At 43.1% G+C, this 13,834-nt stretch overlaps 2 protein-coding genes across 2 annotated transcripts in view; both read left to right on the top strand.

The window, feature by feature from the left end:
* T265_03175 (hypothetical protein) overlaps positions 1-3,472 on the top strand; it is a gene marked incomplete at both ends in the record, with an annotated part of 11,682 nt that extends 8,210 nt beyond the window's left edge. The window contains 4 exons of the mRNA XM_009167588.1: positions 690-866; positions 1,747-1,825; positions 2,758-2,852; positions 3,263-3,472. Coding sequence (XP_009165852.1) covers positions 690-866; positions 1,747-1,825; positions 2,758-2,852; positions 3,263-3,472 — 561 coding nt within the window. The remainder of the gene's footprint in view (positions 1-689; positions 867-1,746; positions 1,826-2,757; positions 2,853-3,262) is intronic.
* Positions 3,473-4,553: 1,081 nt separating this feature from the next.
* The window catches only part of T265_03173 (hypothetical protein), a gene marked incomplete at both ends in the record, with an annotated part of 81,812 nt that continues 72,531 nt past the window's right edge, over positions 4,554-13,834 (top strand). Inside the window, 5 exons of the mRNA XM_009167586.1 lie at positions 4,554-4,643; positions 6,914-7,353; positions 8,914-9,301; positions 10,420-10,599; positions 11,559-11,988. Of these exons, the coding sequence (XP_009165850.1) occupies positions 4,554-4,643; positions 6,914-7,353; positions 8,914-9,301; positions 10,420-10,599; positions 11,559-11,988 (1,528 nt within the window). The remainder of the gene's footprint in view (positions 4,644-6,913; positions 7,354-8,913; positions 9,302-10,419; positions 10,600-11,558; positions 11,989-13,834) is intronic.

Raw genomic sequence — 13,834 nt, 5'->3', positions numbered from 1 at the left:
TTTTCCGGTCACGTAAATCCAGTGTCATCATAGTAATGAACCACACTACGTTCCGGCTGGATGGACTATGTGATGTGGAAACCTGAATCCAACAGGAACCGAAGGGGTAGGAGAGAGATGAAGGTAGAATTGCATGATCGAAAAATATTATTGGAACTCTTACTAGTTACCGTAGCGGGGTTAGATCCATTCATAATGCTCTGCCTATATACCTCATAAAATCATCTCGTCAACTACTAGGCTTCACATTCACCAAAACAAGGGAAGGTGCTTACCTCTTCACAATGTTTTGTATCAACCATTGCTTTCCAAGCTGGCACCAACCTGAATCGTTTATTAGCCTGAATAAATTAAAAAGTCTCTAGGTGAATTCAATGACCAACAATAGGATGATACTGAGTAAGGATCTCCTATTTAACAACGAGAACAAATCAAAACTTTGACTGCTTTGTTTTGGTCTGTACGGTCAATAAGGAGCTCTATTCCTGGCTGAATGAACCGGGTTTTACAGGATGCTAGAGTGGTGCTAGAGTGGTTCCTGCTAAGTATTTGTGCACACACACACACACCAAGTTACCACGCTGTTTTAACATCTCACTGTACGTTGGCAGGTTTGTCAGTTTCGGATATAAGAATTTAGTTTTAGCTGTAGTCTTCTGGTCGTATTACTCAGAATGCTATTTTCACAGTTTACTGGCTCGAAGAAGGAATTATTGAAATTATCACCAGCTTTTATTTATCCGGTTAAAAGAGCTGTCTTTCTCGGAATTCCTAAGGAATTGGTTGTGACGGAGTTCATTGTTTCAAGCCACGAGACAACAAACCCTTTTAACTCCCTGGTGGCCTTTAGCCCTTATCATCGTAAGGTTAATGTCCGTTTAGGCATGCGAGCCGTCGGTTGCTCAATTATATGACGTGGTTGCCCAACCAAAGTCCCCATTTTTCCTGTGCCGAAACGATGTATCAGCTTTTACCAATCTTCATTGCTTTACTTTCTTACAGGGGTAGACAATCAACCTTTTATTTAATTTAAAACGCTTAGAAAGAGGAACTGTGTTATGTGCAAATGTGCAGCAGTTGACATCAATAATTTGGACGTGAATTGTTGGAAAATATCTCCAAGTATTTGTACGAATTCTATAACAATAATTGTGGTCTGCTTTATTGGGTGACCGTCCTTCAAATCTCTCAATTTTTTGTTGTGGCCAAGAGACATCAACACTGAGATTTTATTGTGGAGTGAACTTTTTCTTTCTGAGAAGACTTTCCTCCCAAACAAGCGTTGTTCTATGCTGTTTTGTGAGGATCTGTGGTCTTTGAAAGGTTTATAGCCCCGTCATTTTTTCTACGAATAAATTATCGTTTTTCGAAACGAAGCTAATAAGTCCCCAAAATGGGTTTTCTCAGTGTTGTTTTAGTCCATGCATTATGGCATTTGAGTTTGTAACCTGATCCTACTTCAAGACTGTGACTAACCTGCCTTCTAACCAACCTCATAGTATATCGTTTCCAGGTGTGTATACTTTCCTCGAAAGTTAAAATCACTGTAGAAAAATTTTTGCGATTAATTTTCAATGAGTATTCACTGAGCGGACAGATGTTGAGAACAGCTGTCAACTCAGTATTCCATATTTTTAGTGTTCATTAGATATTCTGTTCCCAAACCAGGTGCAAATATCACCTGTCCGAATCTATTGCACTTTACATTTTACGCTGAAAAAAGCTAGTTTGCACTTACATTTACAGACCAAACCATCTGAAATGGACTTGAAAAATTGGCGTGCGAATACTCAGTTGGCGGGTGGTATCAGGGAGGCAAGAGTCAGTGAGCGAAGAACTGCAGCTGCTTATATTCTTCCCACCTGCCCAGACTAAACAAGGAAGTTTGCTTGAGGTGCCTAGCTCAGTAGTGTGGCACATAAATCAGCGGGAAGATGCATGGTTCACTTCGTGAGCAACCACGCTAGGCCTTAACCCAGCAGTATGGGGTTTAAAGCGTTTCTTGTGGAGGTGTGCCTAGAGCCAACATCTGAAAAGTTTAATCATGATCAGATGACAATCCTAGGTCACAGGACACGGTGCTGACCGCCGATTTGCTGTGCGCACCAGAGGCGCAGATTTTCGAATCGATCCTTGCCGTGTCATGGGAGCATCTGTGGCCTTATAAACATAGGAACACTGGTCGCCCATAACAAATTAATCTGATCGGAATATGTGCTTTGCATAACAGAGAACTACCTACCTCGGCCTAAGGTTGGCCATTTCAAGACTTGGCGGCGATTTGGTGAAGCTCTAGCCAGTAAATCCATTCGTGGTGATAGTTGTTATATTTCCAGATGAGGACCTCGGTCAGGAGCATTGCGTTGAGCGGCAATGACAGACAGCATTTATGCGTGTAGACTAAAGATGTAATATTTGTTCCACAGCCATCCCAACTTATCAATAGGTGGATTGTGAAGACGAGGTAAATCCACTGATTTTGACTTATTCCTGTCATATCTTTTTTCTCTTTATTGAACAACATACTTTGGTGCACGATTTATAGCCGAAAGACTTACTGAATGCATTCTTGAAGGGTGTATCATCGATTACATAAATTTATTTTGCATCACTTTATCAGTTTATCTTCTCTGGCGTCCCAGGGGACCTGCTGTTTACAATCAACAAATTTAACCATCCTAGTCCGATTACAAAAGTAACCCAACATATGCGCATGATTCACCTTTTACTTTCGCCTTCATTTCCCCACATTTACAGGATGCGAAGGATGGTTCCAAAAATTCTCAAATTGGTGTTTCCCACGCCGGAGTGATAGTGTTCCGGAACAACGCGTCAAGTTTCCAGTTACCTTGGTAGGTTCCTCAAACGGAGGTTGAAATGTGACCAGCTGTGATGGGATGTAATTGAATTAATTCGCACAAACCGTTTCTTGATCGCTCATTCTTTGGATATAATGGTTTTAGGACAAACAATGCGGTAATCCCGGGATATTCTTTTTTGCCTTTTTACAACTTTTCGTAACACTTTACACATGAATATCCACTTAAAGTTTCAAGATGAAATAACTAGTGTTACGGGAGATTACCCGGTACCTCAGTCAAACACTTAGTGTCTTATATCACGAATTTTGACATTTGAATGGAGAAGTAGGGAAACAGAGAGAATGATGAGTTGTGTCAGTTGTGGCATGACAAATTAAGGATATGATTGGTAATGCGAGGAGATTTGAGATTCTTGTGGAGATTTCGTCCTGTAAGTGAAGCCAACCTATGCTAAAAAGCCGAGAAGCACTGTACAACTGTTTCATCCTTATTGGGAATCATCAGCAGTGAGCATCTCACGAAACTCCGAAGAGTCTCGAACCCGCGACCTCCTGGTTAGTAATTTGAGCACTTACCCATTCGGCCACGGGCGGCTGATCAGCAGTGTAATTAACTCTCACTGTACAGTGCTTCTCGGCTTGTCAGCATAGATTGGCTTCACTTATAAGGGCAGCATTTGAATCTGAGATGTTGTTTGAAGATTTTGACAATATGGCGGGGCTTGCTGGTGACTTGTCATCTGACAGATATTTTATGAAGCAATCCAAACAAGACTTCGTAAATCTTTCCTGAGGATCGAGAAGTGGTTTTGGGGCCTGTTCGGAGCTGTTTGGTACACCTTTCGTGAATAACGGAACTGCTCGGAAAATTGACCAAAGTGCAGAGCAAGTATAGCACAGTCTGACAGGAGGCTTGTGAAGAGGCAAAAAGTTGAGTTCTGGACAGGTGGGGTTCACACTAATGCTTTGTGTCCATATGCAGTGCTAGCGAGTCAAACCGCTGCTGTAAACTGGGAAGTAGCGGGTTTGAACCTCACCACAGGCTCGTGAGGTGTACATTGCTGATGAGACCTAGCAACCAAGAAACAGCTTCACATCCGAAGAATGGAATTCCGATTGAAACTATAGAACAGCCGTTATTACTTATATGAAAATAACAAAGCCAAATGATCTTGCCGAATAAATAAAAGTCACCAAGTTTTTTAGTTTTGTATTCATTATGAAGGCTTGTGGGTGCCTAGTTGTGTAAAAAAAACGTTGATTTACACGTGTTTCTCCTAGATCTAGTGTCAGGTTGTGAAGTTTCGAGAAAAATTTCACTCAAATCATTCCATGACACCAGGCGATCGCTTGGTGATGTTGTCGTACCCAATGGCACTTTTTCCAATGGGCGCTTTTGTGTTTAGTGTTTCCACATCGGGAGAGACCTTGGAGGTTTCTGGGTGCAAACAACTTGTAAGAGCCACATCCAGGGACAGCTACTGTCGTTTGGTTTTACCTCTTCGACGAAATGAAACAGTACAGATCATGTGCTAGCTTGCTAGAGGATGTTCTTCAATCCAAAGAAATCTTTCATTCCACGGAGCACCATTTTCGACTTTTTTAAACACCCACATTTCATGTTGTATCGGATCTAATTTGGTAGGTGGCTAGCTGCTGAATAGTCCTTCGGTCGCGATTCACGCCCGAAACAAAGGTTTGTTTCATTATTACTCGTTCTCCGATTGCTTTCATGAGCCCCTTTGCCTTCGCTTTAAGGTCAAACATTTTGAAGATTCGCTTTCGGAATAAGAAGTTTACCGTTCATTTGAAGTCGGCGACGGTAAGCCTGCCAATCCCAGTAATGTCTGATTTATCTCTTTCGTTCGCAAAAGTGTTTTGTTTTACTCGGCGCTTTCTACACATCCGGCTTAGCCCGACAATTGATATTGTGAACATTGTGTGAGAAATGACAGGGCAGGTTTTTACTGGTCATTTATTTTCTCCTGTACCAGTCTCAAAGGGATCGTTTTTATGTATGTATTTAGCTCACCAGAGCTGCTTCATGGCATCATCGGTGCGATATTCAAAATAGAAGATAATTTGCCCTGGTAATTCACAGGCCTCCGTTTGCAGGAACGCCGCAGTTACGCCCACAATTCGATTCCCATGAGAGGGAAACGGGGACATAGCTGCCGGATAAAATCTCAATATCGTTCTTTCTTTGGGCAGTAACCCTTCATCTTTCTGGTAAACCTACTTAGTAGATTATCAGTATATTTTTATCGGTTTCTGCGTCCAAATACGGATGTATCTCGCACAGTTACTGGGCAACACCGGCCCCGTCAAAAACCTCCTTACGTCCCATCTTCTAAAAGTTGATCGTAGTACATACTATCTGCAATAAAAACCCTGCCATATTTCCATAAACCGGTTGATAAAATCTTCACTATGCGACGTGATACACTGAGAAGGGATGTGGATAAACACGAGTGTATTTCACATCCGGACGCATATATTTTAAAGGTGTTTCTAGTAAGAGAACCTATATAAATTTACAGGCAGTTCTTCTAGCAGAGTACTGGATCTTGTTGAGCTACTAACAACGACCGTGGCCACGTTTGCATGACCAAGCCACCAGAGTACACTGCACGGCCTCTTACTCTGTAACTAAAAAAACAGACAATAATATCTGCTAACAACTACATCAATTCACTCACTAAGTAGCCTGCTCATGTGCGCCTTTTGCAACCATTCGAAGGACAAGCAAACACTGTTTCACCGAAAGTTAACCATATAATTAGAGAATGCGTAGAAGGGCATCGTTTTCACGAGGTAATCCGTCATTTGTAACTGAATGACACGTTCAAACTCATTCCGAGAGCTGTGGATTCAAATATTCACTGATATTTGCCTCAAGTGCTTTGTCGATGATTCCGAACAAGTAAATAACAAACAGGCAGTTCTCAACCTTTCTCATGAATAGCTATCATGCGCAGAATGGGATCAGAGTTTCTAATTACTTTTCTCTTTCTGAATGTATCTTATCAGGGGAAGGCTGGCTGTAAAGACCTGAATTGGTGTTGTCACAGGTACAGCACCGGTTTAAAAACTCAAAATCGTCTCCCATTTATCAAGTAGTTATTAGAGTCAACCCATTGGGCAAGATGCGGGTGTCATTAACTGTCAAACTTTCTACCGCTCTTTGCACCTAGATTTGCACTGTGCATTCGATGAGATCAGATGCATTACCAAACGTCGGTTTAGCGGCTCACTTCCTTTTCACAGCATAGCCCAAACAAACAAACAAAATACTGCAGTTTCGGTTGTTTGCTCGTCCACTTTGTTATCACCAAGAAAATTCAAGTAGATCATAAGGTTGACGGAAACTCGGGGACTGCGCCTACCCGATGAGCCACAAGAAGGGCGAAACCGGTTGTGGGATGTCGAAGAGTTTTCAGCAACCTTGTGAGTAGTTTCCTTTATGAAAAAGTGTCCAAACATTTAAATCGGCTGGTAGGTTACAATATTCTAACTTCAGTTCGCTCCTATCAGTGGTTGGTCTTCGATTACTACTTCCTTACCCCTCACCGATTTCCTGTGCGAATGAATTAAACATATCAAATGCATCAGTCAGCTGCACAAGTGAAATTCCAACAATGAATGTGGATTTTTTTTCTTGTAAAGGAAAGACAGTTGACTATTGGAATTCGAGAAATATCTAGCTGTATCATCCCTGTTTCGAATTACCGCAGTAAGAACCCTTAAAAAATTGAGAAAAGCAACCTTGTGGATAGGCAGGATTCAGCGTCTCGTCATTGGTGCAGCCAAAATGCATCTTGATAAACCATAAAACCACTTGTTCCCCAGTTTATTAGATCACATCCCGTTAAGTGGTGGTACTCAAATCCTTATCCTCAGGAAAGCTCGATTTCAAGCTACTCGTTGTCGGTATCACGATTTTCACTCTTCGGTTTTGTATTTTACTTGGTTGTGTGTAGCGTTGAGGTCTAGTACTGAAATTCATGAATCCACTACATTTCTCACTTTTTTAGCCTAGTTACCTGCCATGTTGAAATGAATTGCCTTCATCCTCATTCTATCTTGCCTTAGGTTAACCTCCTGTCGGCGAATGGGAATAGTTCCACGGGAACACGAACACCTTCATACTCCACCCTGGTTGCAAGTCCCACTGATTCCAGCAAGACAGGTCTACAACAAACCTTTCAGTTCCCATCACCCGCTGAAGCCAAAGAATTTTGGCAATATGCCGTTGCTTGCCACGCGTTTTTTCGCGTCCGTGAACCGGCAGAAGTTTCATTCAATCGAGCTCCGGCATATGGAGCCGGTGCAACAACGGCTATTTCAGCTACGGCTATCTATTCCGCCATTTCCCGTGCAACGAGCGGTCTTCGTCGGTTTTTTTCTATCGCCCGCCGTGGCAGCATATACAGAACTAATCTTGGTGGTGCAGCTGGGGGTGTCGAGCGGACTCTGTCTACGGTGATGGAACTAAGGCGTAATTCTCGTGTTTTTGACCGAGGATTCTCCAGGTACATATTAACGATGACAGTGAAGTCAGTGAATGGACACTCCATCCGTTTCATCTGATTGCCGTAAATACTCACATGCTATTTAGCTGTTCATAATAGTATTATCATTGTTATGCTTATTGGTGATGTGTTAGATTAACGTCAGTCAATTTTCTGATCCTGATACACTTATAGTTTATCAGTTTGGATACCGGCACCAACAAGTATCTCTGATGACTCACAGACAAACATACGTAGAGAGCATCCGCTTACAAATGTGTCGCAGCACGTAGGTCAAATTAGATTCAATCGAGATTTCGCAGACAATTACATTCATCAGGATGTGTGGATATTTGTAAGGCTGCAAACTCAAAGGCCTGAAAGCGGAAGAAAACGTGGCTCATTATTATCTGTGGATTAAGTCATTCGTCCTCATACTGGTGTAACGCTGGATACTACTGATGGGAGAATGCGAGTAGTATGTTCCCTCGTAAATCCGCTTTGCGTCTCTTGAAAAGTGAGATCTATTACGGAATTTGTAGAGTCGCTTTGTATCCTTTGCTTGCATTTGAGTAGCAGTCAGTGAATATCCAGGAAAGTTCAGGAAGGCGCGTTCAAGGAGCAGATGAATGTTCAGTTTCGTGAACAAGATGCATATGAGAATTCTGCTTCCCTGTCCAATAGTCTGTAACGGTTCACTTGATGATTCTCTAGTAAACAACTCTGGAGCGAAAGCCTTTTTCCTTTCACTAGTAGTAAAGAGGATCGTTTTTAAGAATATATCGGTTCATTATTAGCATTCTTCCTCCTTATCCAACAGCCCCCATTAGATGGTGAATGCTGCACAGAAAGCAAATAGTTAGGACGGTTTCAACCAATGATGAGGGGTTAGCGTTTCAGACTTGGGTTCCATCAGGCAGTTTAGGTCACTGTGTGCTGAAAAAATGAAGGGCAACTTGGAGCTGATCAGTTCCTGCTGGATCTCGTCAACACTGTACGGTCGACAAAGCGCTACACAAGTTCGAGCCCGCAGCCTTCGGGATGCAGTTCAGCTACAAATGTTACTAGTTGCATGTTAAAATCGAATGGTTTCGTTAGAGTCCTACTTTTTCGAAACGTGTTTATATGATTAACACGAGGGTCGTTCATCGGCAACGATCTGGTCAATCTGACCATTATTCGGGCTCATCATGTTCATGCCCTTCTGTTTCATCTTTGCTGAAGTGCAGCGGTAATGAATTTTCAAAATGTTCACTTTAGAGAAATCGATATTATCGTCATACTTTGTGAGGAACACTTATGTACAGTTGAATATTTGTTATCCAATTATTATAGACATTTGGGGTTTTCCTATTGTACTTTCTGTAAAAATAAGGCACCTTTTAGAGGGGACGTTTTGGCGCTCTCTGAAGGTGTTTCCTTTTGGCAAGTCGCTGAATCTCCAGGACCGTCTTGGTATGTAAGCACCGTACACACCCACCGAAGGCCAAATAATATGTTTGCGTTCCACTTAATTCGTTTTTCTATTATTAAAGTGATTTAAAACTGTCGTACACTGTCCGCACGTCTACATCTTCCTAGGGCAAGCAGTCGACGCAGTACACGGAGGTCCATGAACTTCAGTGGCAGTGGTCCGTCGGTTTCTCAGACCGGTGGAATTCGAACTGCATCAAACCTATCGCTTGATCGTCCTTCTGACGCACATACGCCAAATATTTCTACGAAAACTTACAATCAGTTACCGCCCGGAGCTCGCACCAGTCTGGTCTTTAGCACGTCTTCTAAGACTCTGGATGTGCAGCCCGTACGTGGCGTTCAAGCCTCTGCCCCTCGGAATCCTCCTGAGTCTGTACCAACAATTTCGATTCCCCGGACACTCACTTCAGCACCTGCGCCGACCAGCCGTCCTAAAAAGGCGCCCAGTCCATCGGCAGTGGAAGCCACTCAGCTGAAGGCCACTCTGCCTGAGGTCAGGTTTCTTATCTGGTCTTATATAACCACTCACCATTTTTATCTGCTGAAACCTGAGGACCTCTTCTTATGCAACATCACTCGCTCGACTGTCTTCGAGATTATGCACTTATAGCTAGCCTACTGAGTGTTTTAAGTTTTAAGTCTTTTCAACCTGTAAGGCTGAACACGCACAATGGGGTGCTGTGCCATAATTTCTTGCACGGTGATGAGATGATGAAACTGCATCAGTCGGTACAATGACCAAATGGACGTGAATTGCTCACCTTCGGAAAGATACTAATTGGTTTGACTTAAGTGATTTCACACAAAAATAAGACCTGAAGATGTATATCATATCTTCTTACCCTGTTCCAAAGTTGGATCGCAGTAGGTAGGGCCTTAAATGCGACAGTCTGCTGGACTTCTAATTTCAGATTCTTCTACTTGCAAACAAATTTCTACTCAAACTCCCTGCCAGAGCAATCCATTCAGTAGATTTAATCCAGCAATTTGTTGTCTGTGTCATTATTAGGACTTTAATTTCACTATTCCTCTGGGTGTTTAATATTCGATTACTCGTGCATCTATGGCCAGTAGGACACGAACACATCGACTGATGTTCCAAACAGATGAATGGGTAATGCTGAACGCTTGAGTCCCTTGCAGTGTGTGTGAGTCGACTGGGCAGAACACAACTTTACATCATGAAGCGTCCTTAAGGTGGGAGTTTGGTCTTAATTGGGACACTCTCTACAACAGACTAGTTGCCTTTTAATTGTTCTGTCCAGGGGGTTGGTAGTTATGAGAGTTTTTCTGAAGAGCGTTCATTCTTACACATACCCGTATTCAAGTGGACATGAGGAATCCTATGAAAAAAGCGAGCCGGAATTCAGAGATACCATATTTCCAAGTGGTTTGGTTGACATCACATTTGTAAATGGTGTTATGGTATATTTAACTAACCCTGACTTGTTAGTGGGGAATCCCCGTCAACCAGTGTCTTTTATTTCCAGCAAACTACGGTTCTTTGTTTTCATTTTAATAGTGCGAAGTCAACCTATTAGTGGTCCTCAGTCACATCGTACTTGACAGTGGTAATATAATTTTGGGTGTGCTCTCTACGGTTCTTTTTAGACTTCAACTCATGTGCCCGGCTCGCGAAATTCCTACATCAGTGCCACTTCTATCACACAAGCCGAACGAATGCCACGACCGAAACCCACTAAAACCAGTAGTCCATCACTGAATGCTCCGCGGTCTAGTCAACGTCGATCACACCCCTCTTCGCCCTCGCTACAACCTCGCGCCGGCACAGTAAGTGTGTTGAACTTGAATTACTGTTGCACTGCGTTTGTCTTCAGTGAATGCGTCAACAAACAAGACCGTATAAAGAATCGGAACCGTCATCGCCACATTGACTGTTTTCCCGCAGACTGTTTTACTCACACGCATAGAGAGGAACCCGAAAAATTACATTAGATCACGAAAGCTAAATGCCCTTCTTCACTTTCTCCTTTAGCTAAATGAAGAAGTCTTTCTTTTAGACAGGAAGCTGGTTTTGTAAACAGTTTGGGGATTATCGTACCATAGTCAAGTTTCACTCCAAGACAAGTGGGGAAAAGAATAGTTCTGGGCACTCAGGCATGGTTCCAGAAGAATATATGCGACGAAATGATACTGGAGAAGAGCTGTCGCTGAACAAGGGTGGAATTGAAGCGGTGCCGAAAGAGTTTCTCAGAAGTAGAGAACACGTTTACACATATCTCCTACTCGTCAGGTGGTACGTAATTGAGTGAAACGAGTCATCGATCAGTAGTCTATTGGTAGCACCCAGTATCCATCTTTTTGACATCAGATTTGCTCCGTTTTCCACGTTAGCCAAACAAATAGGGTGAAACATCTATGCAGTTATTCCTCGTTTCCTAGTTCACATAAATGCAGCATCAGACCACACGGTTCCCTGGTGGGAGACCACCCAACTTCGTACTATGGACCATGTGTTCAGGAATTAATTCACTACCGATTACCAGCCCAAAGTGTCAGCACTAAGTATCGGACATAACGATCATGTATCCCACAACTTGAAACTCATTCGTTGAAATTTTTACCGTATTTTTTCATAGCTGATTTTTTTATTGCCAGGCGAAGTTAAACAGTTGTTTGTCTGGGGCTTCATGCAACAATCATGTTACGAGACATGTTTGTGTGGAAGGCACAATCTGCTGCTCAGCTAAGGTGCTTTTCAGTGGCAAGCTGTCTTTATCTATTTCCAGAACCCTCCAAACTCACCCAAGAATATGCCGGATTCCAAGTCAAGAGAGAAACGTGGCGCAGATGGTATTCAGGATAACGTCCATGTGAGCTCATCCGATGGGTCTGATCCCGACCAACCTGACTTCGACCGAGACGATGCCTCTCGTTACTGGAACGCCCGACGGGCTAATACAGCATTCCGGGTCGGTCGCGCGCAAACTAGAACACGACCTACCCCATCGTCCATAATGCACGAATCATTTCACGGCCGAACGAGTCAAGAGGAATCCAGACCACGACCATCGAACGCATGGTCTGGTAAGCGTCAAATAACTTCTGCAGAACCGGAAACTCACGAAATTTTAGAAACGGTGACAAGAGCTTCAAGTTCAACCCGAACGAGTGGTCGGTTGAATTCATTGCACACGCAACACTCGGGATCCCAGCGAAGTAAGCAATTGGCTGACTGGCCAACTGAAAACGATGTGAATGTGCCGTCAGTTCTATTTTTCACTTCGCCAATACCAAGTTTCATGCTATCCGTGGACAATTAAGAAGTTATCGCAACGTCAAGTCTTCAGAAATAGCCGAATCGATCAGTCTTTTCAGCAGTCTCTGTAAAGTTGCGTTATATAACACGCTCTGGTGGTTAAGTCCTCATAAATTTACCCGAGACCAACGTGCTCGCGATTCCGCAGTCCATGTATTATGGATGTCTTAAGATCCTTAGCTTTTAGAAATGCATTAATAAAAGTGAATATACAGCTTTCCATTCTTCCGCTGATCGTACTGCGCACTGACTACTTGACCCTCGAAATATTCCTACGTCTGGGTCTTTAATTCATCAGAATGCCCCAGTTCACATTTAGGTATGGCTCACATTGAAAATTTACTGAGTATAATCACGTTGGCTCCAGATTTCTATCACTATATTTTAGCCAACTGGCCTTCCTTGTCACAACTAATCCAATGAATTTCATCACTCGGTCTTCGGAAAGCCTTTTGCCCTTTGGAAAAGTGGCGTCTATACAATCCTGCCTGTCTTAGTGAAAATGTCCTCCTGAATTTTTTTTACAGCTGGAACTCCCCTTAAAAGTAATGGCAAGGGACTATTTCTCTCCCGATACAGTACAAACAGCTGTAGCTTGACTGTGCTGTAGCTTAATACGAAAAGCCCTGGACTTTTATGGGAGGAGGGGAGCGGGGAATATGTATCACTGATAGTGCTAAATTTTAGCACAAACGTTCCCAACCCTCAGCAATTCAGCGTAACTGTTCGCTTGTTTTTTTCCAAAATCACCGATTCCATTGCATTTGTTACTCGGAACACCACTAATTTAGCGTCGCCTGTTCTGTAAAACATTGGAAAGTATGATCAATCGAGTGGCCAGTTAGCATCCTTTGAGTGTACATCAGCGGTAATGTGTTTGAAAGTGACCGCAGACCTACCTGCGATAACCCTGTAGGATGATTCATACGGGTGGACGACAGTCATGGTTTCTTATTTTCTGAGGAAGCTATCTTAGGGCCTATTACTGGGCATAGTTGGAGCAGAAATGTCATGCTGTTTCAAGAAACAAGCAACTCAGTGATTCTCCCACAAAGAAACAAAATATTTGAGGTAAGAGAAATAGGCGACAAAAGAATGAAGCTTCGAGGGAATTCCGGAAGATTCTTTTAAGTTGTATAACTATGGCCTACACCGAACACATAGGTTCCTCAGATGAAAATGAAATGAAACCATCCAGCTCTAGTACCCTTTCGATGCCTAGCTGCCATGCCACCAGACAGAAAGAAGAGGGCTGAGATATGGCCAGGTTACTCAAGCCTAAACAGGGAAGTCGATGGCCAAAGGACGTATTCAAACCATGGGCATTCCAGTCAGTAAAAGCACGCTCAAACCACTCATCGTCATCATCATCATCATCCTTAGTGCTACTTAACACAATCATTCCGAGGTGCCTACACCTCCAGACATTCACTCAGGCAATCTGGATAGAAACTGACAACAAAAACGCCACCGACATCGGTTGGCAGCCATATCTTGTAATGTCTCCAACCAGGCACAGTGATGATCACGCGGTCCCCATTCCTGGAAGGCGAGTAGTACCGACAGCACCCAAGCGTTTCGTGATCTCCTTCATACTACTCCGCCAAGTCAAGGGTTGGCCACCTCTCTGCTTACTCCACTCTGAGTTGGGCATGGAAAACAGCACTCTCTTCGCCAAACGATAGTTAGGCATACGTAACACATGTCCCAACCAACGCAGCTTCTGGTGCTGGACACATTCTTCGA

This window comes from Opisthorchis viverrini (assembly GCF_000715545.1).
Source record: "Opisthorchis viverrini unplaced genomic scaffold opera_v5_43, whole genome shotgun sequence".
Lineage (NCBI taxonomy): Eukaryota > Metazoa > Platyhelminthes > Trematoda > Opisthorchiida > Opisthorchiidae > Opisthorchis > Opisthorchis viverrini.
The sequence above is the reverse complement of the archived record's forward strand: the minus strand, read 5'-3'. Positions and strand labels throughout refer to the sequence as shown.